This window comes from Callorhinchus milii, unplaced genomic scaffold (genome assembly GCF_018977255.1).
Source record: "Callorhinchus milii isolate IMCB2004 unplaced genomic scaffold, IMCB_Cmil_1.0 Scaffold1, whole genome shotgun sequence".
Taxonomy (NCBI): domain Eukaryota; kingdom Metazoa; phylum Chordata; class Chondrichthyes; order Chimaeriformes; family Callorhinchidae; genus Callorhinchus; species Callorhinchus milii.
In genome coordinates, this window is record NW_024704742.1 from 58,512,175 (window position 1) to 58,539,245 (window position 27,071).

Consider the following 27,071-nt stretch of genomic DNA (forward strand, 5'->3'; position numbering starts at 1 on the left):
ACAAAAGTTTTTTTTTAGCATATCATTCTGAATCAATCGTTTGCAATGACATTTTTTGAGAAAAATGTCATCCCTTCTTCTCTGAAGGAAGTGTCAGTGCTCAATTGAGGTTATCATGCATTGCTGTGAAGCAAACAGCAAAAAGATTCAATACCTTTGCGGGAGAGTGTGCACATTCCAATCCAGCCGGCCCCACAATGAAAAATTTGCTCCTTTGTGGTTTGCATACCAGTATGCAGCCCAAGGTTATAAGCAGGGCAAAATCATTGACAAACTGAAATGCAAAAGCATTTAATCTGGAACAAGTACCGTAGCCCAACCAGGCCTCAGTAAGATCGATTAAAGAGGAATTTGAACCTTGCCTTGAGTATAATTGTGAATCCCTGGTAGTGATGGCTCAGTGAATTAGAATTGTGTTTTCAGTTCTGAAACATAAGTTCAAATAGGATGAAAATCTTTTTCTGACGGATGTAAAAGTTCTAAATGAAATCAGTCTTAAACTTGCTGCCTTCAGCTTGTATATGAAGGGCATGAAGAACAGTGCTTATAGGGTGTTCTAGCTCAAGTATGTAGCATTGGAAAGCAAGCAGAGGTAGGGGGCAAGGATGATTGGTCAGCCGGGTGACTGACACATTCAGAAACCCAACACCATACTTAAGATATCTGAAGATCCACATATGTATGCCACATACACATGGAAATTTCCTTGTGGCTGGATTGGAATGTGCACACTCTCCCTGGAAGGATGTACCCAGAATGTGTGTTGGGGTACTGCTGGAGTTTAACAAATTAAAACATTATATATAGCTTGGAATTGAAAGCACTCTCTGGCAAGCTTCCAGCTGCTTGTCCTGTGAGGACCGCCCAATTCATTGGGATTTGGGCTTGCAGGGTTAACAGGAGCCGAATGGGAGGAATTGCTACTCCTAGTGACATGGAGGGAACATGACACTCTCTTTGGCAGAAAGATGGTTGGGTAAACTGAAGGTTAGAGAGGCCCCAAGACTGGAATGGAAAATAGAAATAGCATACAGGTGCAGTGTCAGCTGCTCTTCTGATGATGTAAATAACAGTTGTTGGACCGTGAAACTCCACCCTCCATCTGACCTATGCTGTACCTGACCTGGATGCACTTAATACAGACAGTGGGTACAAAACGTATAAAAACACATTCCTTAATATTCTTTAACATTTCACTTTCATTGCTTGGGTTTAGTTATTTTTTTGATAAAACAATCCTTGCATTGATATAGTGTGATTCACGTAAGGAGGATTCCTCCAAAGTGCCTCACTGAATTTGTGCAAATCAATGCATGTCTGGACTTTAAGCTTGTGGTCTCATACAAAACCACCTAGTTGAGTATACCTAGTTAGAAGGTTATGCTTGAAGGCTTAGTTGAGGAAGGGCAGGAGGAGGCTCATGTGGAGCATAAACACTGGCATAGACCAGTTGGACCGAATGGCCTGTTTCTTTGCTGTATATTCTAATATATTCTAATGTAATGTATACAAAACGACCAGTTGAATATTTCTCTGCTAAAGTTGGCAATGATATTAATTATTTTGCCCTTGCATAACATTAGCTCACTGCAGTATTAATTTGGCTAAAGATCTGAATAGTAACTAAACCACTAACATTTCTGCAAAGCCATTGATTAATGATAAATTCAACATCCAATAGACATCTGCATTCAGGCAGAAACAATTCTGTTTACCGGGATATCTCAGCAGAGAATAAGTCAATTAAAGCTTGGTAAATTAATTGTCATTCACCTCAATATTACAGTCAATGGATCAGAAAGTCAAAATTGCCATCCCAAAAGTGCAACTGTTCACCAGCTTCTCATTGATGACTAATCCTTGACCTATTTTCAGAGGCTTCACACTTGAATTTGGAGTGCAGTGTCCCATTATTTTTATGCACAATTTGACTGGATGCAATCAAAAAAATGTTCCCTTCACTGCATTGCACAGTGTTCCCTTTAGTGCAAATGCATTCAACTGAGTCAAGTGTGTGTGAGTTATAGGCAGTCCTTTGAACTGAGCTTTGCAACCTTTAAGCTAGGGATGCAGCACTCAATCATGGAGTTCACAATTGTCCTTCAATAGTTCACATTTAATGGTGATAAGTTAAATGCACCATGAAATCCACTACATAAGCACCATACATTTGTTTTTAAAATTATTATTTTTCTAAAAAATATTATCAAGCAGTTATGCAGGAATTCTTGAGTCAAGGAGCATTAAAGCTTGCATGGTACAATTAGGGTTTCATGGTAAACAGATATATATTATCAGGTTTTATATTCAGGTGCACCACTTGTCTACAGGGCTGGTAACACCCCTAGGCCAAACAGTGGAGTGGATAAAATCAGATATTTCTGGTCCATGAACCAATGTGTTACACACAAAAGCAATTACTTTTTTGTTCTTTGTATCTCAGTTGATTGAAATCAACGTGAAAAATACAGCTTTTACACCAGTGCAACCTGAACCAACTTTTCTGATTACATTATAAATTAATTCCGTCTGCCTTGTCATTCAGGAGGAAATAAAATGAATCATCGCACTGTAATTGGCTGCTCATCTCATTGTTGTTTATGGGCTGTTGCTGGAAAAGATTAGCTGCCATGTTTGCCTATTTTACAATATTCACATCTTTCTTATAAATTTTACTTCCTAAACTCTGCGGGATGTTTATTTGAAAGGTACTAATGTACATGAGTGAAGGCTATTATCATTATTACACTCATTTGTAAGTTAGTAAAGTTATGCTACAAAATATTTCAATGTTACCAATACCTGAGGCTATTAATAATCCTAATAATAAGCCTTGCATTTGATATAGCGCTTTTCACGTCGGGAGGATGTCCCAAAGCGCTTCACAGAACACACTGTAAAGTGAATTGACTGTATATTTGTGGGCGAACGCGGCAGCCAATTGCGCATAGCAATGTCCCACAAACAGTCGTAGATTGAAAAAGACCAATTTATTATTGTTTTGGGTTTTGGAGGGATTATTATTGAGCTCAGTGTGGAGTAAGGAAACTTGCCCAAGGTTTCGCCCTCTGCCTGGAATTGAACTCAGGTCTCTCGCTTGCAAAGCAAGTGCTCTAACCACTGAGCTACAGGACTCCACTATAAGTTAAACTAATCTAAGGTGGGGACTACCCCTTGTTTGGGTAGTTAGGACCTCTTCCAAACAAATATAATGGCTGCTGGTTATATGTGTGCACTTAAGTAGTTGATAGTATGCTTCAAACTCACTAATGATGCCTCATGTATTTCTCTTAACGGGTGTCAAGAGTAATTTGCCCACTACTTTAATTCCTTGTATGTCTGGAAATGCTTTCCCCTCAAAGTAGGTCTGAAATAAGGAATGCCGTAAGGAAAAGGGTTGTAAGTAAGTACACCCTCTTAATATGTGAATGCAAACAGGAACGATGAACATACTTTACAACATTCAAAATGGGATTCTTAAATTATGGATATTGCAACTTCAAATCGAAGTCCAAAGAGAATTTATTTTCCATTGCCGAAACATTTTTTACACCTAAATATTTCTATTTTTGCCTTGACTTTACGATTTTTCTATATATTAAACCCCATCCATTGCACTTCAAAAATAACTGCTATTCCTAGTTTTTCTTCATGTCGTCCATCAAAGTGCTGAACACTAGACATCAACTTCACCAGCTAATCACTTCACCAGCACATTGTATTTAATGAAAAACTCTCAGCATGCTACTAAGGTCTGACTGATGGGGTGCCGTGTTTGAAGTTTTCTTTTGCTTATTCATTTTTAAAGGCTTCATTTCATGTGTTCTTTAGTACCAGAATACCACACAATTGCAGATTTTTGAGTGCACAAGGAAGGAAACCTAAATATAGATTAAAGCCAACATGCTAGCCAATTTATTAGCATCTAATGTATTTCTCTATTCACAACAATTGAAGATGAAGTTACACTCAAACGTAAAGGAATACGAAATGAAAGTATTATGAATATTCAAATTGTTCCAATGTTCATGTCCCTTTACTTTATAACCTTCTGTGAGGGTTTTGGAGATGGGAGTTGTAATAAGATAATACTAATCCTTGTGTTTGATGTGGGAACCAATGATGCTGTCGAGATGCCTCAAAACACTTCACAGGATTTACTGTGAATGTATATTTTGCAGGGGAACATGGTACAGCAATGTTCCACAGGCGGTCATGAAGTGAATGACTTTTTCTTATCTGGGGGTTGCAAACACTAACTAATAATTTTTGCACTCTGGATCATACCCACTCATGCCAAAATTGAAACGTATTTAATGGGGACACCCTCTAAGCTGGCAAAGAAGAATAAACACAACTTTCTTCCCATCAAGTCTGCTTTCAACATTCCATCATAAGGGACTTACAGAATCTAAACTAAATGGGGATCATGCTTTTGAGAACAGTTGTTGCAAAAAAAGTTACAAAATATTATATTTTCATCTGTAGAATGAAAAATTAGCAAATTAACAGCCGGTTCTAAGCAGCTACTTCCCGGATCCTTTCTCTGTGTTACTAATTGAAGCCAAGCTGCTGGGACACATGCCCACAATTGCAGATTGTGCTTGTCCTTGCTTCTAAAATACTGTTACAACCAAGTCTCTTACTGTGAAGGAAGTGCGCCTCCTGGGACCGTTTGTACAGGGAAATCTGTCCACAGTAAAGCCAACAGGCAAAGCAGGAAAACAGCAAAATGACAAGATTCTGGCAGAGAAATGGCATGCAGCAAAGAAACCTGGATTCCTTGTTCATAGCGCAGGACACAACTGAAATATATTACTGCTGCAGGGGATTGAGTTTGTAAAAAGCCTTAAAAAGTGAGCTTTTTTTTTAAACAGATAAGAGGTGAGTTCTTCTGTAACATGTATCAAAAAGAATGATCGATGACCTCTCACTCTGTAATGAACAATTGACATTATTAAACCTCTCCCTTAATGTTTAAGGTCTTTAAAAGTAATGACCAAGACTCATTACGTTATCTCCTACAAGCAGAGTTAAGCTGATCCAAAGCATCAAGAAGTTCATTAAAACATAATATTGCTACATACTATTAAAGAGACGTGGATTGCTGTCAACAGGGGTCTGGTGGTATTTTTTGACTCATTTGGTTCCTGCCATCAATGTTTTAACTCCTTGCAAAACAACATAGGACCCTTAACGTAGGTTAACATCTCGGGGTGTTTCACAAGGACGGGGTCGGATGCTGAGCAAGGTAGAAGGGGAAGGGATGGTGACTGTAGACACAGTTGAATAGGTTTTTGGGTGGAATCTGTAGTCGGGTAGAAAGGAACGAGGTGGAGAGGTAGAGAGATGCAGAAATTAAGGTTAAGATTAACAAGTTGCCCCTAGCTTTTTGCCGCTAAGTTGAATTTGAACTCTCGTTTTGTTTTGTCGAATGGTTTGTTAGAATCACATCTCTATTACGGGTCTGTAATCATCAGGATGCTAAACAGCTTTAAAATGCCAGGGATCATTCCATAATTTGCTTTTGTTCATTCAGGAGATTTTCTGTTGACCTCCACTGATGTTTCTACAGGTGAAGTGTTCACGTTTCTTTGCGCTTACCTCCTTCATTGTCCTTGCTGTCGGAGCAAGCAGTCTCCATAGCAACATCGCATCCCGTTCCTCTCCACCCCATCTGGCAGACGCAGTGCCAGCCATTTTGGTCGAGGGTACATCTTCCATTACTATTGCAAAGTCCAGGGCAACCTTCTGCCAATGACAAAAGGACATAGATAATAAATACCAAACACACCACTTATGTTCTGCTCTGTTATGCAAGTAAACAAGAATGAAAGAGCAGCAGCTACAAGCCTTTTTAAAAGCACGCAAATCATAATTTCACATGGATAAACTGTGGCCTTGTACAATAGAAACTGAACATTTGTTCCTCTTTGAAAGGACAAATATCTTACATTTTTCATGATGTACTGCAGAATAGTTCTAAGAGTAGTAATTGCAATAAAATGCCCAACTTTCAATGTGTAAGATTCATGTGAGGGTTTTAAGATATAGAATATTACGGCACAGAAGGAGGCCATTCGACCCATTGTGCCTGTGCCGGCTCTTTGGAAGAGCTACCCAGTCAGTCCCACTTCCCCCGCTCTTTCCCCATACCCCTGCAATTTTTTCCTTTTCAAGAATCTATCTGATTCCTTTTTGAATCTGTTTCCACCGTGACTGAAGAATATAAATGGTCAAATAAGTATTTATGCGGAGGGTAATTAACGACTGGTACAGATTTCCAGGAAGGGTTTAAATCAGTCCAGTGTTCTGTTGAGATCAGGACACTTGACTGATTTAAAATGTAGCTTGATGCTATGGTGGGGTAGTTGTCCTGGAGGGATGAAATGGACTGAAGGGTCTTCTTCACCTGAACCAATCTTGTGATCTTGGATAAGTGGAGAAGTCAGCTTTTGGTGAAAATGATCTCATAAGGAACAGGTTTTATACAGGAAAGTGTCAGATTTCATATTACCCTAATTCTTAGGATAATGTCATGGATACCACAGAGGACTAAATGCTCCAACAACTGTAATAGGGATAGCAGGGAAATAACACAGGAATAATGTGAGTAATGTCATGGAAGGATTGATTTCACCAACTTGCTTCAGTTTGCCTTATTATGATTGTCGTTCCTCGCTGAAAATGGTAGTTAGCATCGGGAATAACAATTCAGACAAACTTAACTCATATCAATTAGAATTTGGAATTAGGGAAACAGTGTGTCTCTGTATTGGTACAGAGTGCCGTCCTTTTAATTGTCGAATCTGATTTCAGAAACAACCCAGACAGAGGAGAGCTCATCACTTTTGATTTGATGCCTGATACAAAATCCAAGTGAAACAAATTTAACCAGTTTGAACCTGATTCCCAGTGGAAATGAATTCCAGGACAGAAGTGTCCCAAAATTGCCAAAACTTTTGTCTTAGAAAAGTTACAAGGACAGGCACTGTACTGTGTGTGGGAAGGTGCGAAGAAGGGTCACATGTTTACAGTAAATAGTCTGCTGAGCTTGATGATGCAGCACAGTGCTAAGTCGAGCACTGACTGCATTTTGACTGACGATATGCTTGACCTGCAACTTCTGGCTGTTATGAAAGAGGTTCCTTTTCGCATAGTCTACCCTTCATTTGCTAATTCCAACAAGTGAAAACTCTTCTTGTGGAATGACTTAATCCATTCTGCATCCTATACACAACTTCAAACTTTCCTGCATAAAGAATATGAACAAGAATAAATTACTTAAAAAATTAAAAAGAAATTTTGTATGCAATAAAGCCTTGTTGGACCTCAATTTAGACAAAATAGGTTTGAGAGCTAGGGTAACATCTTCCCACCCCCTTTTCTCTCCACCCCTCTTGGCTCCAGGCCCCAGCTCAGGTGCAAACCCTTTACTGTCCACCACCTTGGAATGTCCTCCCGATGTGAAAGGTGCTGTATAAATTCAATTTGTTGTTGTAACAGAATGTAGCTTGCATCCTCAGGGCGTCATGATCTTATCTGATGGCATTTGAAGAGATGGCAATTTCCTGAATAGATTAAGGAAGGGGAGAGTGGTGGAGGACTCAGCCAATGTCCCATGAAGCATTTGTGGAGGAAAAAGGCCATGACTGAGCCAAGAAACAAGAAGACAAAAAACTGAAAGGAAAGGAGAGAATAAGGTAAAAATAAACCGAAAGGAACTAAATACAGCGGGCCCATTTCAGGTATCCAAGAAAATCTATGTCTGTACTTTAAGTTTTGTTTTAAAAAAATCTAAGGAAGATACAATAGTTATCTGGAAGAAAATAAGGAAACTTTAAAACATACAAAGGGCAAATCCAGTAGATAGCCACATCTAAAAGACTCAGTTTCTGAGCTCTGCCCATTATGCCCAGTCTCACCAAGTTCTATTTGCTTCCAGTATTTCAGAATCCTTGTTAAGATCTTCTTATTAAGGTCACCTTACAACTCTTCCCACACTATCTATGCTTGCTCCCCATTCATTTTTCTTTGTCTAGTTTAGTGTTGGCCACTTAAGGCAAATATGAGAGACGCGTGACTAATGGAAGCACACACACAATACCTGTGTTTGTCTTCTGCACCCAAAATTCACAGATGGAATCTATTCCTCTTGTAGGTTATGCAAATTGGGGCTTATTCATGTGAAATTATTGTAGCTAATAAATAGATGAACAACATATAGGAAGAGCATTTACTGCTACATTTTATTACAAAATAAGAATTTAAAATGTACACCCTTTTTAAAGGAATAAGCAAAGGCCAGGAAACAAGAGACAAAGCTCAGAGCACCTAACCTTTAACAAATTAGATTCAAGGTTGCAGATGGACTGAAGTGGACAGACAAGGGTTTCAACAGAAACAATAGCTTTGCACGTTGAACTATTTAAGACAAACAGAAGCGTAATACCAGAAGAACCACAATTAACATAAAAAGACTGAACAGAAATAAAATGAGCATTGGAAATAAAACAAACAAACAAAAAAGAACTAATGCTCGAAGACAGAGAGCAGAGAGGGATTGTTCATAACAATCTCCCTGGGGCTTTTGTCTTTACCTTTATATCCTATCTTGTCTGCTATTATGGACAAGGAGGAAAAATTTGGAAACACAATTAAAAAGTGATGGCATATCCAGAATCTGTATTTATATAAATGGAATAAAAAAAGGATGCTTGCATTTGCAAAAATGTGAGTGAATTAAATAAAATCCCTACAGCTCTTTTTAATGCAGAAACTCTACTATCGAAGCTTTCACCTTAAATAGGACAAGTTTGGCAATGCAACTCCACAAACTCTTTTTTAAAGTGAATATATATTTCAGAAATGCTGTTAAAGCACACAAAATACTATTAATGAGAGATGAGGTGCCATGATCGTTAAAAACGTGTATCAAATTTGCTTTAAGCCACTTAACAGTTTCACACAGCGCTTCAAAATAATGTTTGACATTGTTACAATTGATTTCTTCTTTACTGATAAAATTACTCTTTAAAAATGGTGTATTCTGTGACCCATTTTTTCCAGCAGTAACTACAGTAATAGTGATTACCAGGAACTAACTGTTCTCAATTACATTTCAGCGATTTTCAAATATTACAGTATGTGGGTTAGCAAAGGTACCACAATGTGTAAGAGTGCAAATATATCCAAAGCAATTCTATTTCTGCGAACTGACTTGTAGGATATACCGTCTGATAAAAGTATTGCTGATATAATTCAGTATTAAGGGCTTGTTAATGCACCCATTATCGATCCCAGAAACATGGACGAACGAAAGTGAGATGACGATAGAGGGTTAGGTATCTGTTAACTTATTTACTCTATGTGCAAAGACTGCACAACAAACAAGAAGAAAGGAAAAAGGCATACAGTACCTTTAACTATTTTATCCAGAAAGTGTGCTTGAGAAATAAAACACAGACATTTCAGAACAATATTACACAGAGCAAGGAAATCACTGCATTTCTGCCTTTCACATGCAAATGATCCGTGCTGTTGCATTCAACAGGAGAAATCAACATTGGTGTAACCATGATAGGAACAGGTTGCAATTGTATTTAAGACAGTGTAACTTTTTTCATACAGTTCTACATTTGAATCTGCATAGAAGCAGCCTGTTCTCAATGCGCAAGATAGAGACTGACACACATTGCTGACAAAGGTCTTAATCGGTGAAGTAATTCACAGGAAATCCTATGAATGGAGAGCAGCCCTGCTCCTTTCTGTCTTACTCATTTTGATTTAGAAATCAGAAGTGCAGTCTATTATTTTCAGAATAATTCCTTTTCAGAATACAGAGACAGCTTGCTTGGATCTATTCACGATAGGACACCATGGACTTAGAGCCAGTCTGTGATACAATAACCTTTAATACCATACACCAAGCTAATCCTCTCAAATCTCAGATCTCAAAATAGCACATTGGAGTTTTTGGCAGGTTCGGTGGTAGAGACAAAGCCCATTTCTGGTTTCAAGAGGGAAGGAGACAACTATATGAAAGATAGAGCCTCGAATGGGTATGGGGTTAGGACTGAGTAGTAGAATTAAAAGAACAATTTGCTCTGAGAGCCCATGCAGACTCAATGGCCAAATGAAGAAGAACTTGAGGTTTTATACTACTAGATTGTATCAAAATATTTCAAAGTGTCTCACAGGATTTACTTCACAGAAATTAGTATAGTAACTTTTATTATGGGAAAGAATGACAACCATTTTGCCCACAGAATATCCCACGGACAGCCATGAGCCATGAGATCCATTTGTCTGGAGAACAAGACACTGAGAAAATTCTTTTTTTTAATAGTGTGTGGGATCTTTAGCATCCACCAGAAGAACACATAAATGGGTTAGGCCTTGGTTGAACTTTTCATCTGAAAAATGGCATCTCCAACAATGCAGGCGTAAGAGATAGGGAGGATGATGTTAATTCTGTGTATCAGCAAACAACAGACTAGTGATATTTAGGTGCCAATGTTTTGATGGCTAGGACACTGGGAGAAGCTCACTTCTCTTTTGGATCTTTATTATTGGTTAATTTTACCATTTTCATTTGTTAAGGATTATATTATATCATGCTCAGTATCTGAAAGTCCAGCCTCCAATTCATTATATTCCTGACGAGCCAATAAAGCCTCTTCATTAACAATTAACCTCACTTTTACACCAATTCGTTGCAATGAATAATAACCACCATCATTACTGCTCCATTAGAGAAATAAATAGACAGAACTCATCATCAGATCCAGATTATTCACTGTCAAGATATTAATAGGTCTGATGGAATGGTAATAATGTACAACTGGGTACCCATTAAATCTGTTCAAGTTAAATCACTGAGCCCCTAAATCTGACTCAATTGCTCGACCACTGTTTTTTCATTTGTTAATTGTTATTGATTGCACATTCTCACCACTTCACAGAAACAGATGAATTTGTCATATGCAGTTTTTATTTGCATGAATCGGATGATTTAGTTATCGAAAATCTGCAGCGAACCTTTCCAAATTCCTCGTTGAGTTTATCTGTTTAATGTATACTGTAAATATTGTGATCACTTTATTGTCTTTCATCATCAGCCTGGATTCCTATATCAAACATCTCAAGTAAAAATAATTTCATCTACATTCTTTTATCACTCCCAAGTGCCAATTTTGGCTCCCTGCTTGACGTTTACATCCTTGTACCTCTCACGTAGCAGCAGTATTGGTGATTTAAAGCTGGTACATTGAAATTGCTGAATGGATACTTTAATATGATGGGAAAATGGTCAAAGCCCAGAAAGTGAAGGTAGCGGGGGGTGGGGGGAGCTGCTTTGAATTGTAGTACAAAGCTGAACCGCCAGGGGGGTCAGGGTATCAATTGATGACATACTCACCTTTGAATAGGAAGATTGTGGGTTCAAGCCCCAAGTAGTGACTTGGAACAATTGAGTCAGATTTAGGGGTTCAGTGATTCAACTTGAACGGATTTACTGAGTTCCACACTTGTCCATTACCATTAGACCTATTAATTCACATAGTTTAGGCTGATACTCCAAGGAAATGCTGAGGGTATGCTGTATTTTTGGAGATGTTGTCTTACAGATGAGACTTTAAATCAAGGTGCTATCTGTCTGGTCAAATAAACATTAATGATCCCATGGCACTATTGGAAAAGCGAAGGGAGTTTGTGGGCCAACAATCCCCCAATTAAAATTGGTCATTCACTTCATGACTGTTTGTGGGACATTGCTGTGTGCAAATTGGCTGCCGTGTTCACAAAATACATATTAACTACATTTCAAAGTATATTCTTTGAAGCCTTTTATAGTAACATATTATATTGAAATATCTCAAAGCACTCTGCATGTCATAACTGTAGAGTGCAGTGACTGTATTTGCAGGCAAGCATACCAGCCTTTTGTATCAGCAAGTTCCACAGACAACCATTGTATTAATTAAAAAGAATTGTAGAAAATCAGCTTCCAAATGAAGATTGAATTTCATTTTCCAATATTCTGCACAACCTTAGTTTTAAGGGAATGGTCTTAAGGTCTAAGAATATGAGTAATATCAACCTCAGATGCAGAGGGAAGGCAGTTCAGCTATTTTTGTTCATTTGTGGCAACTTTTGCACCACTTGAACATTCTACAAAATTTATCTTCAATCATATAAAAGAAAAATAAGATCACAAGTCAACAAAAAATCCAAGTGGGATTTAGCCTCTCATTCCTGAATAGCTTCATTTTCACTACTGAAGTGAAGTGCCATATTTACACAATCTATTTCAGTGTGGCCTTGAATAAAAATAATAATTATAATCCTTGCATTCAGTATAGCGCCTTTCCATGTCAGAAGGATGTCTCAAGGCGCTTCACAGGATTCACTGTGAACTGGAGTGACTCTGTATTTGTAGGTAAATTCGTCAGCACAGTAGTGCACAGCAATGTCCCACAAACAGCCATGAAACAAATGACCAATTTTATTTGGGGAATTATCAGCCAGGACATGTGGAGAAAATAACTCTATTGTAGTAGTGACGTACTGGATTGGAAATACCTCCTTTCACCTGCAGGGCCTGGATGTGATTGCTATTCAGACTGATAGGATGAAAGTCTCTCCTGTCCGATGGCACTACAGGTCCCAGATGAAATGATGTTGGACAGGCTCATTCCAGTGCTTTGTAGCTGCAGGCTCATAGCACAAACCTGTCTATAATTTGGTACTAAATTGTCATGGTTCATTCCAATAGTGCCACGATGATGGTTCATTGCAGGAAACAAAAAGCCATTCTTTTGACATGAGGGTTTCAGATGGGTTATAATGGGAGTTTACCAAGTATTTAATCTGCGCTACATCTGAACATAACTGATAACAAATTGATAAATATATGAATGAATAATAATTTGACACAGTGCCGTTGACTCTATTTTGTATGTGATGCTGAAACTTGGGTGTTAAAAGTGAAAAAAAACCTTGGATCCCTACCTTAATAAAGCATAAAATTTTGCCATGCCTCTATTCACAAAAAAGGTAAATAGGATTTAGTTCATTGAGATGCAGGGGAAGCCTTTCTTTTATGAATAGGATATCACTTCTTAAGAACTCTTTTGGAAAATGGTTTTTTAATTTTCTTTTAACAAATCTTACCTTGAGTAAATGGTTGAATATTTTTTAATGCATAGCTATTAATCGTTAAATGTTACAATTATTGGCCAGAATGCTGTTAAATGTGATGCCTTATACAAATAATAATTATAATAATTCTTGCATTTCATGTAGTGTCTTTGCCATTGGGAGGATGTCTCAAAGCATTTCACAGGATTTACTGTAAAGTGCTGTGACTACATTTTGTAGGCGAACGGGGCAGTCAATTTGCACACATCAATGTCCCATCAACAGTGCTGAAGTGAATGACCAAACTATCTGGAGGATTGTTGTTCAGGGCATTGTGAGAAACCCTCTTCTCTTTTCAAATAATGCCATGGGATCTTTAGCATCCATTTGAACAGGCAGCCAAGAATGTTGTTTAACATGTCATCTGAAGGATGGTATCTCTGATAAAGGAGTGCTCCCTTAGCATTGCATTGGAGTGTTAAGTTACGGGGCCTGAACACACAACCTGAGAGTGCTATCAACTGAGCCAATTTGTATAAACCAGTATGTCTTGCTCATTTTGATTTAAAAATCAACAGTGCATTCTCTATTATTTTCAGAATAATTCCTTTTCAGAACTCAAACAGCTCACATGGAGGTGAGAGTGCTACCAACTGAGCCAGACCGATACTTATTAATACGTTTTTCTTTCAGTTTCAAAAAGGTAATGCTGGTCTCTGCTAACTGTACTAAAGTTCATGAGTGGGAAATTACGTCAAAAATTCAGTGGCACAGCTTTGCTGGATTTAGTGCTATATTTAAGAATGGAATCAACGACATTTCATGACGTGTACAGCACATCAACAACTTGTACTTATATAGAGCCCTCCATATTATATACATATATATATATTGCGTCTCAGAGCACTTAACAGTGGCAGAACCCGACTCCGTAAGCACAGTTGAAAAGGAAGCTTTTCAGGCGGGGCTTGAAAAAGGGGAACGGGGGCAAGGCAGAGGGATTGAGGGAAAGCGTTTCAGAGTTTCGGGCATAGTGAATGAATACACGATCTCCATTGGTGGAGTGGAGGGCGCGAGGGACAAGCAGGAGCCTGATGCCAGTCAAGAAGAGTGGTTTAGGAGGTCCCAGTTGATTTATAAAACAAGCTGTTTTGAATGGTCAATAATATAGCTTGAGGCTATACATCAACAAATATATACTGTATACTGCAAACACTGCATTAAACTTGTGCATGTTAGGTGCACTATTAATATGCTAGCATTGAATGAATGAGAAAAGCAAAAGGTTTAGCTACATGCTTTGTATACAGACTACAGAGCTGCACTGTAAAACAACAAGCACTTTCAAGGGAGAGAAATTCTACCTGGGTCTAGATTTACTTTATTTGACCAATTGTTGAATTCAGTTCTTTACTTTGAAGTCAATTTTCTATAGTTCTTAAAAGAACTTACAGAAAATGGCTTAAAAATTCAAACTACTTTAACCGCTTACCACATTCTGGACATTATAAATGTTATAAAAATAGAGCAAATCTAGAGCTGGGTGGAATTTCTACTCCCAAAATGTTTTAACTTTGTTCCAGTCTTTCTAAAGAAACTGTAACATTTGCCATGTGCTGGATCACTCTGTGTGGGCTGAAACTAGTTACAGAGATTTTGGATCCCCACCATTTCATTAGCGCCTGAAAGTCATCAACTAGGGATTTCTCATAAATATCACTGTGCGCTTCTACTGTTCCTTTTGACAGTTTTCAAAAGACATGTCAACTTCTACTGCCTGACACTTCTTTGCAAGCAGCAGTACTCACTGTAATTCAGGTTAAGAAAACATGCTCCCCATTATAGCCTTGTTGTATTGCTATTATTTCAGAATTGTTTCAACTACACCAAAGTACATTCTGAAGCCACCATTGGATCAGCACAGACAGCAGAAGAGCTCTTCCTGAGATTGAACACAAACTATGGCAATTGGCATAGTTGTTTTAATACCCCAGATTATAGGGAAATCAAAAGTTTGAACACACCATGCATACTATATATATATATACAGGGGAATTAATTAACACAACATTTATCTACACTTACAGGTTTGGTATTTAACTATCATTTTTATATGCACATATTACTGTATGTATATGTATATTATATATATATTATATTATATATTATAATTCTAGTCAGGATCACGCTCATTCTGCAGAGTAACAATTAAAGAACTACAGTTTGTATTTTGCTTTGTGTGAAAAGGCTCCAGGCAAACACTACAAACAGATGGATATTTCCACCCGTGTTTGATGTTAAAGACTTTCCTATTTTTTAAAGCAGCATTGACAGGCCAGAACAGAAATGTATAGACTTCATGCAAATTGCCCAATTTACATGAAAAATTAGTCAAAAATAGTTTGGCACTTAGACAAAGAATATTACACTGTGCTGGAGAAAAGATCAATTGTGCAATGCTCAATTAGGCTAAAATATTGATATGTAGCAGTTGTTGTTGACAACCACACCCACCCCTCCTTCTTAACAACCAACCTCTTGCATTTGAATTCAGCAAAAGAAGAAAAGAAAACATTGGGCACATTGTTATCTACAGCTGCAGCCATGTCTGTTTACTATATGATTTCACAACTATGTTTATACTAAAAAAAGGGGATTATCTGTCAGGACAGAGAAATACAAGGCGAGTTATTTTGTTTCTCCTTTTGGAGAAGAATTTTGCAAACAGGTAAGGATTTTAGGACAATTTATGTAGGTTCTGCTGGGACTGCTGACCAGGTGTCCCATAGCTCAATTGGTAGCATTCCCACCTGAGGGTCAGAAAGTTCTAGCTTCAAGCATTACATATAAATTGTATTGCATTGTATTGGGACTTCAGCTCATAATTAAGGTTGACACTCAACTACGGTACTGGGGAACCACTGCATTGTTGGAGGTACCGGCTAGGCTAAGATGTTAAATTGTCTGTTCTCAAGTGGCCATTAGGATACCGTGATATTATTTTTCAGAACAACCTTCCAGATAAAATGAATCATTCACTTCATTGCTGTTTGTGGGATCTTGCTGAAAATAAATAATAATAATCCTTCCATTGATATAGCACCTTATTACTCCACTGAGATGTCTCAAAATACTTCACAAGATATACCATGAAGTGGTGTGACTGTATTTTTTTATGTGGGCAAAATGGGAGTTACTTACCAATAATCACTGTAAAGCATTTTGATTTATTCCAACATTGGATGATGCAGTTTTAAGGTGCATGGCATCACCTTCGTGGTAAGGCACTTTAAAAATGCTATTTGCAATGTGTCCTGGAGAATTTCAAGATCATGGAGGCAAATACCTCACTCTCTGTTTTATATAGGAGTCCTGCAGCTCAGTGGTTAGAGCACTCACTTTGCAAGTGAGAGACCTGAGTTCAATTCCAGGCAGGCGAAACCTTGGGCAAGTTTCCTTACTCCAAATGCCTAATAATAATCCCTCCAAAACCAAAACCAATAATAAATTGGTCATTTTCAAGCTAAGACTGTTTGTGGGACATTGCTGTGCGCAATTGGCTGCCGCATTCGCCCACAAATATACAGTCAATTCACTTTACAGTGTGTTCTGTGAAGTGCTTTGGGACGTCCTCCCGACGTGAAAAGCGCTATATCAAATGCAAGGATTATTATTATTATTATATTGAGCTCAATGCAAAGACAATGCAAAGTCTGAAAAGATGAGGCTTTGAAGAGTGTTGGTCAGCACTGTGAGGCAATGTTCCACATATATTGTGAACCTTAAAACTTAATATCCAAAGTTAATATGAAGGGTTTAACAAAAAAAAGTATCAATGGACAATTTGATTTTAGATCTTGTGAAGCCAGCGTGTGAACCTATGTCCTATCATTCTGAGGTGTTATGGTATCTACCAACACGTTACCATTGGACAGCACACGACAGTAAAGAACGGTGGAGATATAAGCAAAAGCGATACCAGGACTTTATTTTTAAATAAAGGCATTGACTTCACAAACAGCAACCCATCACTGTCAGCGCCTCCGCTGGCTGAGCAGCACTCTCTTTGTGTGGCAAGACGCACAGGCTGAACCTAGCATAATGGAATGATCTGTTCAATGAGAAGGCTTCATTCAGAGCAGGATGTTCCTATTAACAGTCTATGACTAGATGATTAGGGTTCTCCTTCCCTTCCAGCTACATGTTACCTAGACAGGAAACATTGAGGTGGCCAAACAGTTATCTTGAGTGAAAAATAGAAAAATTAGAAAATTAAAGCACTGCCTTTGGCAATAACATTTAACACATGCATTGAGGGCACCTTCTCTCCGAATGCCCCAATTCCTAGTAAACTGCTGATGAAACATTGAGCTCTGGAGGCTGTAGGTTATTTGAAGCAAACAGATCAGTACCTCTGTGTTTGTTAATGATCCTGTTCCCCACTGTATTGAAGCATTAGAATGAAAACAAATAGTGTGTTGTCCCCCGCTTCCACTTTGAGAGCAGCTTAAAGGAATTAGAATTTCCCCGAGGCAAGTTTCTGTGTGAATTGCCTAAATGTGTGTACATGAAAATCAATGTAGCTCAATAAACATGCCAGTGTTCAAGGCATTACAGGACGTAAGCACCACAACAATATTATCATTGAATTTTTTTTTCTTTTAGAAAGAAGGTTTAAGAGCTTGATGGCTGGCCTTTCCTGCATGTAGTTCAGCAGAGGCCAGATCATTTGCAGAGAGACATATGCCAATGGGGAGAACATTAGAAAAAATATTTGGGACATGCTAAATTAAAAAACACAAAAATAGGAATACCAAGAATGGAAGAGGAACCAGGAGCAGGAATCCTATCTGGATCTCCTCTCCCAAACCCTTGGAAACCTTGGATTCAGGGATCAGGCTGGCTCAGTTCATAGCACTCTTGGTTCTGGTCACAGTAAAATCATGTGAAGCCCTTTGAGAGTCTTGAAAATGTGATAAGGTGCTATATCAAATGCAAGAATTATTATTATTTATAAGAAAGATAACCTTATGTAATTTTCTGGTTCATCTAACAAAAGACATTCTAAGTCCAATGTACATTAAGACAAATGTGCAGAACTGTAAACGTTTCTGCTACTGCTGTACAATTATAACTGGGCTTCACAGTTTCCAATTTTAATCAGTAAACAGTGGCATTTATTGGATTCTTCAGTTTTCTCCAAATAAAGGAAAATGATTTTTCTACCACTTTTGTTTATTGTTTTGAACAAAAATGGCCAAAGTCCAATCATAAGGTCACCAAAAATATCACGTTTTGCCAAAGCAAATGTCAAAACTCAAGACTACAACTGCCTGCTGGGCAAATCATTAGAAGGTGGAAATATATAATTCTGTCATCTCTATGAGTAAAGCAGGAAGTGATATTAGTGGTGCTGCCTGCATATGTGATGTCAGTGGTTAATTTATGAACTGGCAGCTGAAAAGATCCATAAAAATTCAACTAAAATCCAGGAAAAAAAATGACGGTCAAATAAACATCAGTATCATCTGTCAAAAATTAAGAAACATAACAGTCAAAAAATAGAACCCAAATTATAACAAAGGAGTTAGTTCAGGTTACTGGATTTTTGTAACAGAAATAATTACTCAGATCTCAAATCGTTACAAAATTGTTAAAAAAAAACACAGGAAAAACTGACATTCCTATATAGGCTTCAGCCTGGATATTTAACTTCATGGCAGTCTTCAATAGGGAACGCTCTGTCGTTTTCACAAATTAAATTTAAAATTACAGTGTCAGAAAACTGCTGTGCATTAATTGCACTGCCTTGAACAAGATGTTTCATGAATGTTTGAGCTGATACAATGTGCAGTTGATGACCAACACATAAATTTGCTACACTGTTCACCAACAAACAGTCAGTGCACTTCACAGAAAATCCTGTGAGGTGCTTTGGGATGTCCTGCTGATGTTAAATGGCTCCATATCAATTGCAATGATTACTTTTATTATTATTATTATTCTTAAACACCCCGTTGCTGTTCACTGTCCAACCTCACAAATTCCTTGATAAGGATTCCCATTAAAATTCCCTTTGACCTTCAGGAACTCTGCTCCGGAAGTACATGGTGTTGTGTGCATTCCCATTTGGTCGGTGTGACTGACATCCACTTACCAGAGGGAATCCTTATATGAGAGATTCATTTCCTTATTAAGAATTCTATTAAAAAGGCAAATTACACCCCAATGTCCCTTGCTGATTTTGCTGCTGATGGTTTTGCTGCTCATCCCACATACTCCAAATGTCTCTTGACATTCTAATGATTCAATCGTGAAGTAATGCACAATTTCATTCAATTATTACCCGATGACTTAATGTCGTCCATTCATTCTTGATGTGCAGTCTTTTCTGGGATGGATATTCATTGGGTATAACAAGAATGAAGCTTTAAGTAGATATAACTGTCTTGAGGTCTCCAGTCATACTTCTGCACCATTGCCTAAGAAACTTTCACTTTATTCGGAGATTCAGAAATGACAGATAGCCTGTTAAAAGGCATTGGTGAGGACTAAGGGAAAAATTATACTTCAAGCTTCTCAGGAAATAAAGTTCTCAAAAGGTCATGGTGATAATGGATGTGGTTATAATAACTTGCATGAAGGCTATTAATTGATCATTCTTTTCGGTCGTCTCTGATAAATCTTTGAACCTTCACATTTTCCTTTAATTTTCACCTCCTTTTCTTACCTTGTCACATTTTTAAATGGAGGGATTGCTTGCTCAGAGAAAATATTCATGAATTGGTGCAGCAGCTCAGTGGATAGGATGACAGAATAGAATGAGTGGACAAAATACTGTGGAAGCTTGCTAAGTCACTGCAACAAGGTTAAACATTATTTTCAAAGCTTCTACTTCTGACCAATTTTATTTGGTTCATTGCTGGTCAGGGCATCATGTGAGACTCACTTCTCTTTTCGAATAGCCATTTGGGATCCTGGTTTGATATACTCACCAAAGGACCACACTTCAAACAATGCAGCATTCCCCCAGCACAGCACTGGAGTGTCAACCTAAACTGTTAGACATATATGGGACTTGAAGTCACAATCTTCTGATTCAGAGTCGAGAGTGCTACAAACTGAGCCAAGCTGACACTATGCTATAGCCTTTCATACAATAGGTACTTGAATAGTTCTTTTGCAAGAATTGGAAGGGGGTTCGAGAGAGAATGGAGAAAAAATCCTCATTGTTAAGTGAACTGACTTAGATCTTATGGGATAGAACAAGCTGAATGCCACATCGTTGTCATTCTGCTTAGCTCCATCAGAAATTTCTTGCCACATGCCCTTTTTAAAGCAAACTGATGTGCAGATTGTGGCACAGCCACAATGAGTCGAATGCAGAAAACCTCTAGTTACTCTATGTCAGAAACAGTGTCTGAAAGTGCCTGACAGACATTTTCTATTGTGAGATAGACATTATACATTACTTTTAGGGAATACTATTCACTTTGGTTAAGAGAGCCAAGTCTGTCCAATGTGTGCCTACCTATGGTGCAGTGTTCACCATTCCAGCCTTGGTTGCATTCGCATTTGCCATCCTTGCAGGTCCCATGCTCCAGACAGCGAGGGTGACATACTCTCTGTGCGCAGGCTGAGCCACCCCAGCCTTCCTCACAGCGGCAGCTACCGGCGATGCAAACTCCGCGGGCGCCACAGTCCACGGTACAAATTTCTGTGGAACAAAAATACAGTTGCAGCACAGTCACTTGTGTGCTCAAAATGCTGTCAAAGCACATTTAGTACTTGTGGGACTCTGATGCTAAAGGTTAATATATTCACTAAAGATACTGTAAAATAGAACATTACTACAACAGTAAATTGACATTTATTTCAGATCCGGTTTTAAAAGGACCTCAAATTCACGATAATAAATGTATTTAACCAATATCATTCAATTAATTTACTAAGAAACTACTCCTGTTAGCAACAATTACAAAGTTATTCTTTATCAATCACAGACTTTCATGTTGGGTTGACAAATAAGATGTAAACCTATATTTGAGTTTTCTTTTTCTTTTGACTCATTAAATTCAAGTCTCCCTCCACTTGCATCTGACACCACTCCAATCAGAAAGAGTTGGCTGAACCACTGGAAAGAAGTGAACTCTTCACTAGATGGCTTAATTTTGATACAAAGCTTAGTACGTGGAGAAATGCCAAGACCAGCCACAGTCCTTCCACCACTCCGTGAACTCAGCTTTTATCCAAAAAACCTTATGGGCTCTTGGACACTAGCATATCGATCCCAATTATAATACAATACAAATTTACATTAATGTAGCGCCTTTCACGTTGGGAGATGTCCCAAGGCACTGGACCATCTAAGTTTTGCATTCTTGCTAGGGGTGCAGGCTGGGGCAGTGGCGATCGAAGGGTGTAAGAGGGGAAAGATGGCCAACAACCCATTGAAAAAGGAACGTTTTGAAGCGGATCTTGAAGGAAGCGAATGAAAGAGCGAGTCAAAGGGAATCCAGGATAGAGTTCCAGAGACTGGAGGCAGATATGCTGAAAGCCCAACTGCCGATGGTGGGGTGGGTGGATGTGAAGCAGGCTGAATGGAGGCAGCAACCGGGTTTGTAGGGTTTGAGGAGATCACAGAGGTAGGATGGGACAAGACCGTGGAGGGATTTAAAGGCTTCAGTTGTCATGAAGGTAGAACCAGGGCTAATCAAGAGCCACTGAATTTAGAAATGGTCATCAAATTACGAAGATATTTAACAATATTCAGCTGACTTAAATCTGATCTTTTACACCACACTTTTCGTCATCTTCTCCCCCCACCCCGACTCAGCTCCCCCTCCCCCAGCTTTAGGGTCCAGTCAGCTGTGAATCTCTTTAATTCAATCTCTCAAGTTCCTGCTGTTGATGATAAGTGACATCCTTTTCTATTTTCTATACATAGTTAGTACTTGAATTTTTTTTTGAGAAGGTCAAACAGATGAACAAATTTATAAAGTTGGAGAGAAGCACAGAAACAGAAATAGCTTTGAACCAGATGCCAAAAATAATCCTAACCGGCCGAAAATTTACACAATAACTTTTCTAGAAATTGATGTGACAATGTGCGATCCTGGAAATATAGATTGTACCATTGGAGGCGCCTTTTGAGTCAGCTGCTGTCACATAAAATTTACATGAAGCCCATTACGGCCATGGCTTTACATCCAATTCTACGAATTGACCACGAAAACACTGGTTATGCTGCCGAGACAATCTAATCCTGCTCAGCAGGTCAGGATTTAATGATAATACTCAGGTTCAGAATTTTGAATTTAATCCAGTTATTTCCCCTTGCCTTCTCCATTTTAAAGTTATTTTCTTTTCTCTTATTCCGTCTCTACCTTTCTTCCCCTTTACAATGTTCACTGAATGAACAGTGGGCAGGAAAAGCAAGCTGCTGTCTTCTTTACCACAAGCACTCTGGACTTAGCTTCTAGCGAATATTTGTGGGAATCCTGGGAGAAAGTAACTTTTCCAAGTGTTCCTCCCTTCAACTGGGGCTGGTCTTTGCTCTTTGCATTTCATTGCCACATGAGCAATCATGGACTTGTGGTTTTGCATACTGGACAGCCAATGCACTGCTCTACTGTGTCCTTCACCTAACGGTGATACAATCAGATGCATCAGTTACGGCCCCCCAAAAAAACTTTTGACAAAAATTAAATGGGGTTTGAATTATATCAGAACAGAGTATTCTCAACAATTCTCTGTGGGGAAACTGACAGAAGCCTGTCTCGCTATCTTTGAGAATTTGCACAGCTTGAACCAGCTGTCTCACAGAGCAGGATTATCACCTGAGGTGTGAGGAGTCACACGTGTGCTTGGCTCCTCTCCTAATTTTCCTTTGTGTTAAGACTGAGAAATGAGAAAAAGGGAGCAGCCATTTCCAAACTGCTCCAGAAGCCACCCAGTTAAAATAAAGTATTATGGCATCCCACGGAGTGACAGCCTAGCCTTGAGAGCTGCCTAAGCTGTTACCATAGCAATGTCATTGACCGGGCACCATCAAACATGGTGACAATGTGAGCCCATTGCAGTCTTTACAAGAAAGATGTCTAGGGCATTTCAGTGGTATGATCTTTCTTAGAAACCCTCTCTGTTAAGAGTAGCAATCTTAAGCTTTTCCTACCACCCTGCTTCATAATTCCAATGATGCTTTGCTCTGAATAGATATTTCTGGTTCCCTTTAAATTTGGCAACTAAAAGACCCTGAAGCATTCATCAAACAACTTAAAAGAGTATTCTTCAGGCTTATACCTCATAACAAATAGAAAATTCTATTAAATCAGAGTCTGACATAAAATGGAGCCTGGGTAACATTCAGGGCATTAGTAAGATTTATAAGTGCTTTAATAGTCAGGGATGTCAGTGTTTGGCAAAAAACATCCCAGTGTACAAAGTATCATGACTAAATCCATGGCACAGTGCTGACTGAAACATATCATGTGTTGGGAGAAGAGGCAAAGAAATCAGCAAAGGTCAACAACTGTTGGACTAAACAATAAAAAACAAAAGTTATGTGAAAAAAAACTTTTTCCTAACACAAAAAACAATGATCTGAAAATCTATCTAACACCAACGGGATTAGTTACAGCTTCATCAGTTTCCATCTGCTGGGTTGCTTTGGGACACACTTGTCTGTTCATTTGTGCTCTTTTCAATGATTTCTTTATAGAATCACTTCCCTACTTTCTGAATCAAGCTTTCGATTAAGGGATCTTCGAGGAGCTGATTAACCTTTGTGCTGCAAAATATTAACTGGGCTTTGAGAGGTAAAGTGTTTTTTCATTCTGAGCCCTGTTTCTCCTGCGAATCAATCTAATCAATTTTTCATTAGCACAAAGGTGTTTATCAGCCTTTAACACACCACCTTAAACTAGGGGTGCGTCAATCTTTGCAAGGAATTTATTAATTAAAGTTCGTTTAATTGAAGTGAAATTGGGCAGCTAATTAATAACCATGTTTCTCTCCGAAGATCAAATAATGTTTTGGCAGCATCAATTCCATAAGAGCAAATTGGAAGGGCTTGTCATTCAAGTGGCTTGCTGGTGGGAAATTAGTCTGTGTTAAACCTGTGGACTCCAGCCACCATTCAGTTACGAGCTGATGCCTGCAGAGTTCAACAATCGATGGTGCTCCCAAATCCACCTGTTTAGCATGCACTAGGGTCCCTCCCACAGAAACAGCAGATTCGCTTGATCTCTTTTCATCATAACCCTTAAAAAAAATTGAATAAAGATAATTGATGGCTAAGTGAGTTCATAACACTGCATCCATTAACTTGTTCCAGCCATTGCTTTCCTGATGGATTTGAAAGGAGCCTCTTAATAAAGATGTTATTGTTTGAAGACATAGCCAATTAGTCAAGTGGCTGCCCTTGTGTGATTTTGACTGGTCACTTTTGCTACCCGGCCCCAATGCGCCTGTCCTCTCATTTTAATTGCCCTTCAGTCTCATCACATCACCAACTATTATGTTCACATCTGTCGCCTCATTTGTTGGATTATTTTCTCTATGGTTGGATTTTTTTTACTTTCTCTGAGCCTTTTTTAAAAAAAATCAAGCCAGTTTAAGAACTTAAGAGAGCGTCATTGCCCACAAACACACATTCACTCCACTTTACAGTAAATCCTGTGAAGGCTTTGAGATATCTTCCCGATATGAAAGAAGCTATAACATATTCAAGGATTATTATAGGATTATCATTGCATTTCTTATTTTGTGACTACACAGGGTCCACGGAGACAATTTTCTGCTCCTTGCTGCCTTGGGATACACGTCCACAACCTTGTATTTGAATCAGGAGTTTGACTGCCTCTTTCATGAGCATTTATATCTCATTGCATTCATCAATCTCAAGGTCCACACCCTTACCTATAAATCCCTTCATGCTTTAACACCTCTTTAGATTCCTGATCTTCTCCCACCCCACTTCTCTGCTCGCCCCCTTGGTTTGGTTTGCTCTGAGTCTCTTGCTCTCTCTACGCCACCATCAGTGTCTGAGCCTTCAGAGTCTACTCCTAAATGGAATTCACTTTCTCGACCCTTCTGTCTTGCTCCATCTCATTCTATCTGGTCTTTAATCCCAATTTAAAACTACCTACTTGCTCAGTACTTAATCCTGTCTTTGTATAGCGCTGGAAACATTACCCAACAGTAATGTTGGGTGCTATTTAAACGCAACTTGTTGTTTAGTAACACTTTAAAAAGGAATAGTTATTCCCTGATATTCTTACCTCAAAATACACTCAATTTATTCTGTCTAACAATTCCAGTAAAACAAATCCAACAACTGGACTTCTGAACTTCTCTTAAATGTTTCGCAAATCGTTCGACAGGGGAACTTATAAACCTGTGAGACAACAACGAGAGTCTGCTTCTGCCTTGTGCTTTTGTTGAATTATTCAATTCGGGAGGTTGCCTGCATGAGTCGCACAGTTTGTTGACTGTGCACAGAACTCACTGTCACTATTTGCTGAACGAACAAATACAGGAAATTAGATAATTAAAAATTGGTAAATTAAGTAACAGTTTGGTACATTGAGAGTTTTTCTTCCGAAATCTTTATTGGTTGATGACTGGTACTGGCACCAGTCAAAAAGGGCTGAAATCACCCATGGGACTCACGTTGATCAGAGGTACGCATTCCAGAAATCCATTAAGAACAAAGCAATGTGAAAGATTTATTTTATCCATCAGTATGAAACTTCACACAGTTCGTGTTCAGTCACTGCCTTCATTCAAAGCAGAGTCTAATTTCCCCACAACTGAAGCCTTTTATCACAGGGTTACCTGACTGAGCAGCATTATGATTAATTGATTTTAACTCTATTAATCAAATGTGTTGGGATAAGGTAAACTTTTTCAAATCCAGTAATTGGTTTTTTGGGCACTTGTTTTTCTTCACCTATTCCACAAATGAATTCAAAAATAAATCATATCTGACCTTGGAATTACATTTTTAAAGGGCCATATTTTGTTTCTACTGATTATTGAGCTTCTACTGAGCTGTTTTGTTTCTGCTGAGGTATTAAAAGATATGGCATTGGGATTAAAAGATCTGATGACATCTAATCAACCGTCTGAATGGCCTCTTCCTGTTCCCATTAAAATTCCAGCTTCTAAGAAGCTAAAACTTTGGGGCGGTGGGGGGAAGCAAGGGTGCAAAATTGAAACATACAGGAATTAATGGAAGGGAAATACCAGAAGTAGGTCAGAGGTGACTATATCTGATACTGTATAATCCACTGAAAGTCACCAAAACAAGGGACTGTTGGAAACAAGAAATCTAGGGTTTGTTTTGTATTACTGCCATTTACTGATGTGGAATGATTGAAAGCTGCTTGAAGCACCACAGCATCAAGTTTGGACTCACAGAGGCATTTTTATAATGGAATTTTGATAGATTCAATAGCGTGCAGTGACTTAAAAATAGTAAATGTTGTTGGTTTAAAGGGTCCATGTCACAAACATGTGAGTTAAAAGGCAGACATGTTTACGTAGAGTATGGTGAATAAAAAGTAGTGGGCAGAATTACAAATTCATTGTAGTTTTCACAACAATGTCTTTACCACCCTGCCTTTGTCTTACTAACTCTCTCCATTTATCTGAAGCTGCAGTGGTAGTCACTTGGGCACCTCACCCATACTGTGAGGTATACACCAGGACTGCGAGTCGAATGAGAGAATCCTTCCCTTTCTCCCTAACCCCCACCTCACACACACACACCATTGTGGCCGGGTTCTGTGAACTACAATCAAGAGCAGTCTGGTTGATTATGGAAATGGTGAATTGCACCCAACCAGCCACCTGGCTGAGATAAAACATCCCAGTTTAGAAAATGATTGATACCTTGGAACTTTCTAGCCTGTTTGATGCACTACATT

At 38.6% G+C, this 27,071-nt stretch overlaps 1 protein-coding gene across 3 annotated transcripts in view; it reads right to left on the minus strand.

The window, feature by feature from the left end:
• tenm3 (teneurin transmembrane protein 3) overlaps positions 1–27,071 on the minus strand; it is a 163,433-nt gene that overhangs the window by 56,203 nt on the left and 80,159 nt on the right. For all 3 annotated transcript variants that reach the window (XM_042342618.1, XM_042342615.1, XM_042342611.1), the window contains 3 exons: positions 20,672–20,857; positions 9,420–9,446; positions 5,605–5,751 (listed from right to left, as the gene is read on the minus strand). In XM_042342618.1, coding sequence (XP_042198552.1) covers positions 5,605–5,751; positions 9,420–9,446; positions 20,672–20,857 — 360 coding nt within the window. The remainder of the gene's footprint in view (positions 1–5,604; positions 5,752–9,419; positions 9,447–20,671; positions 20,858–27,071) is intronic.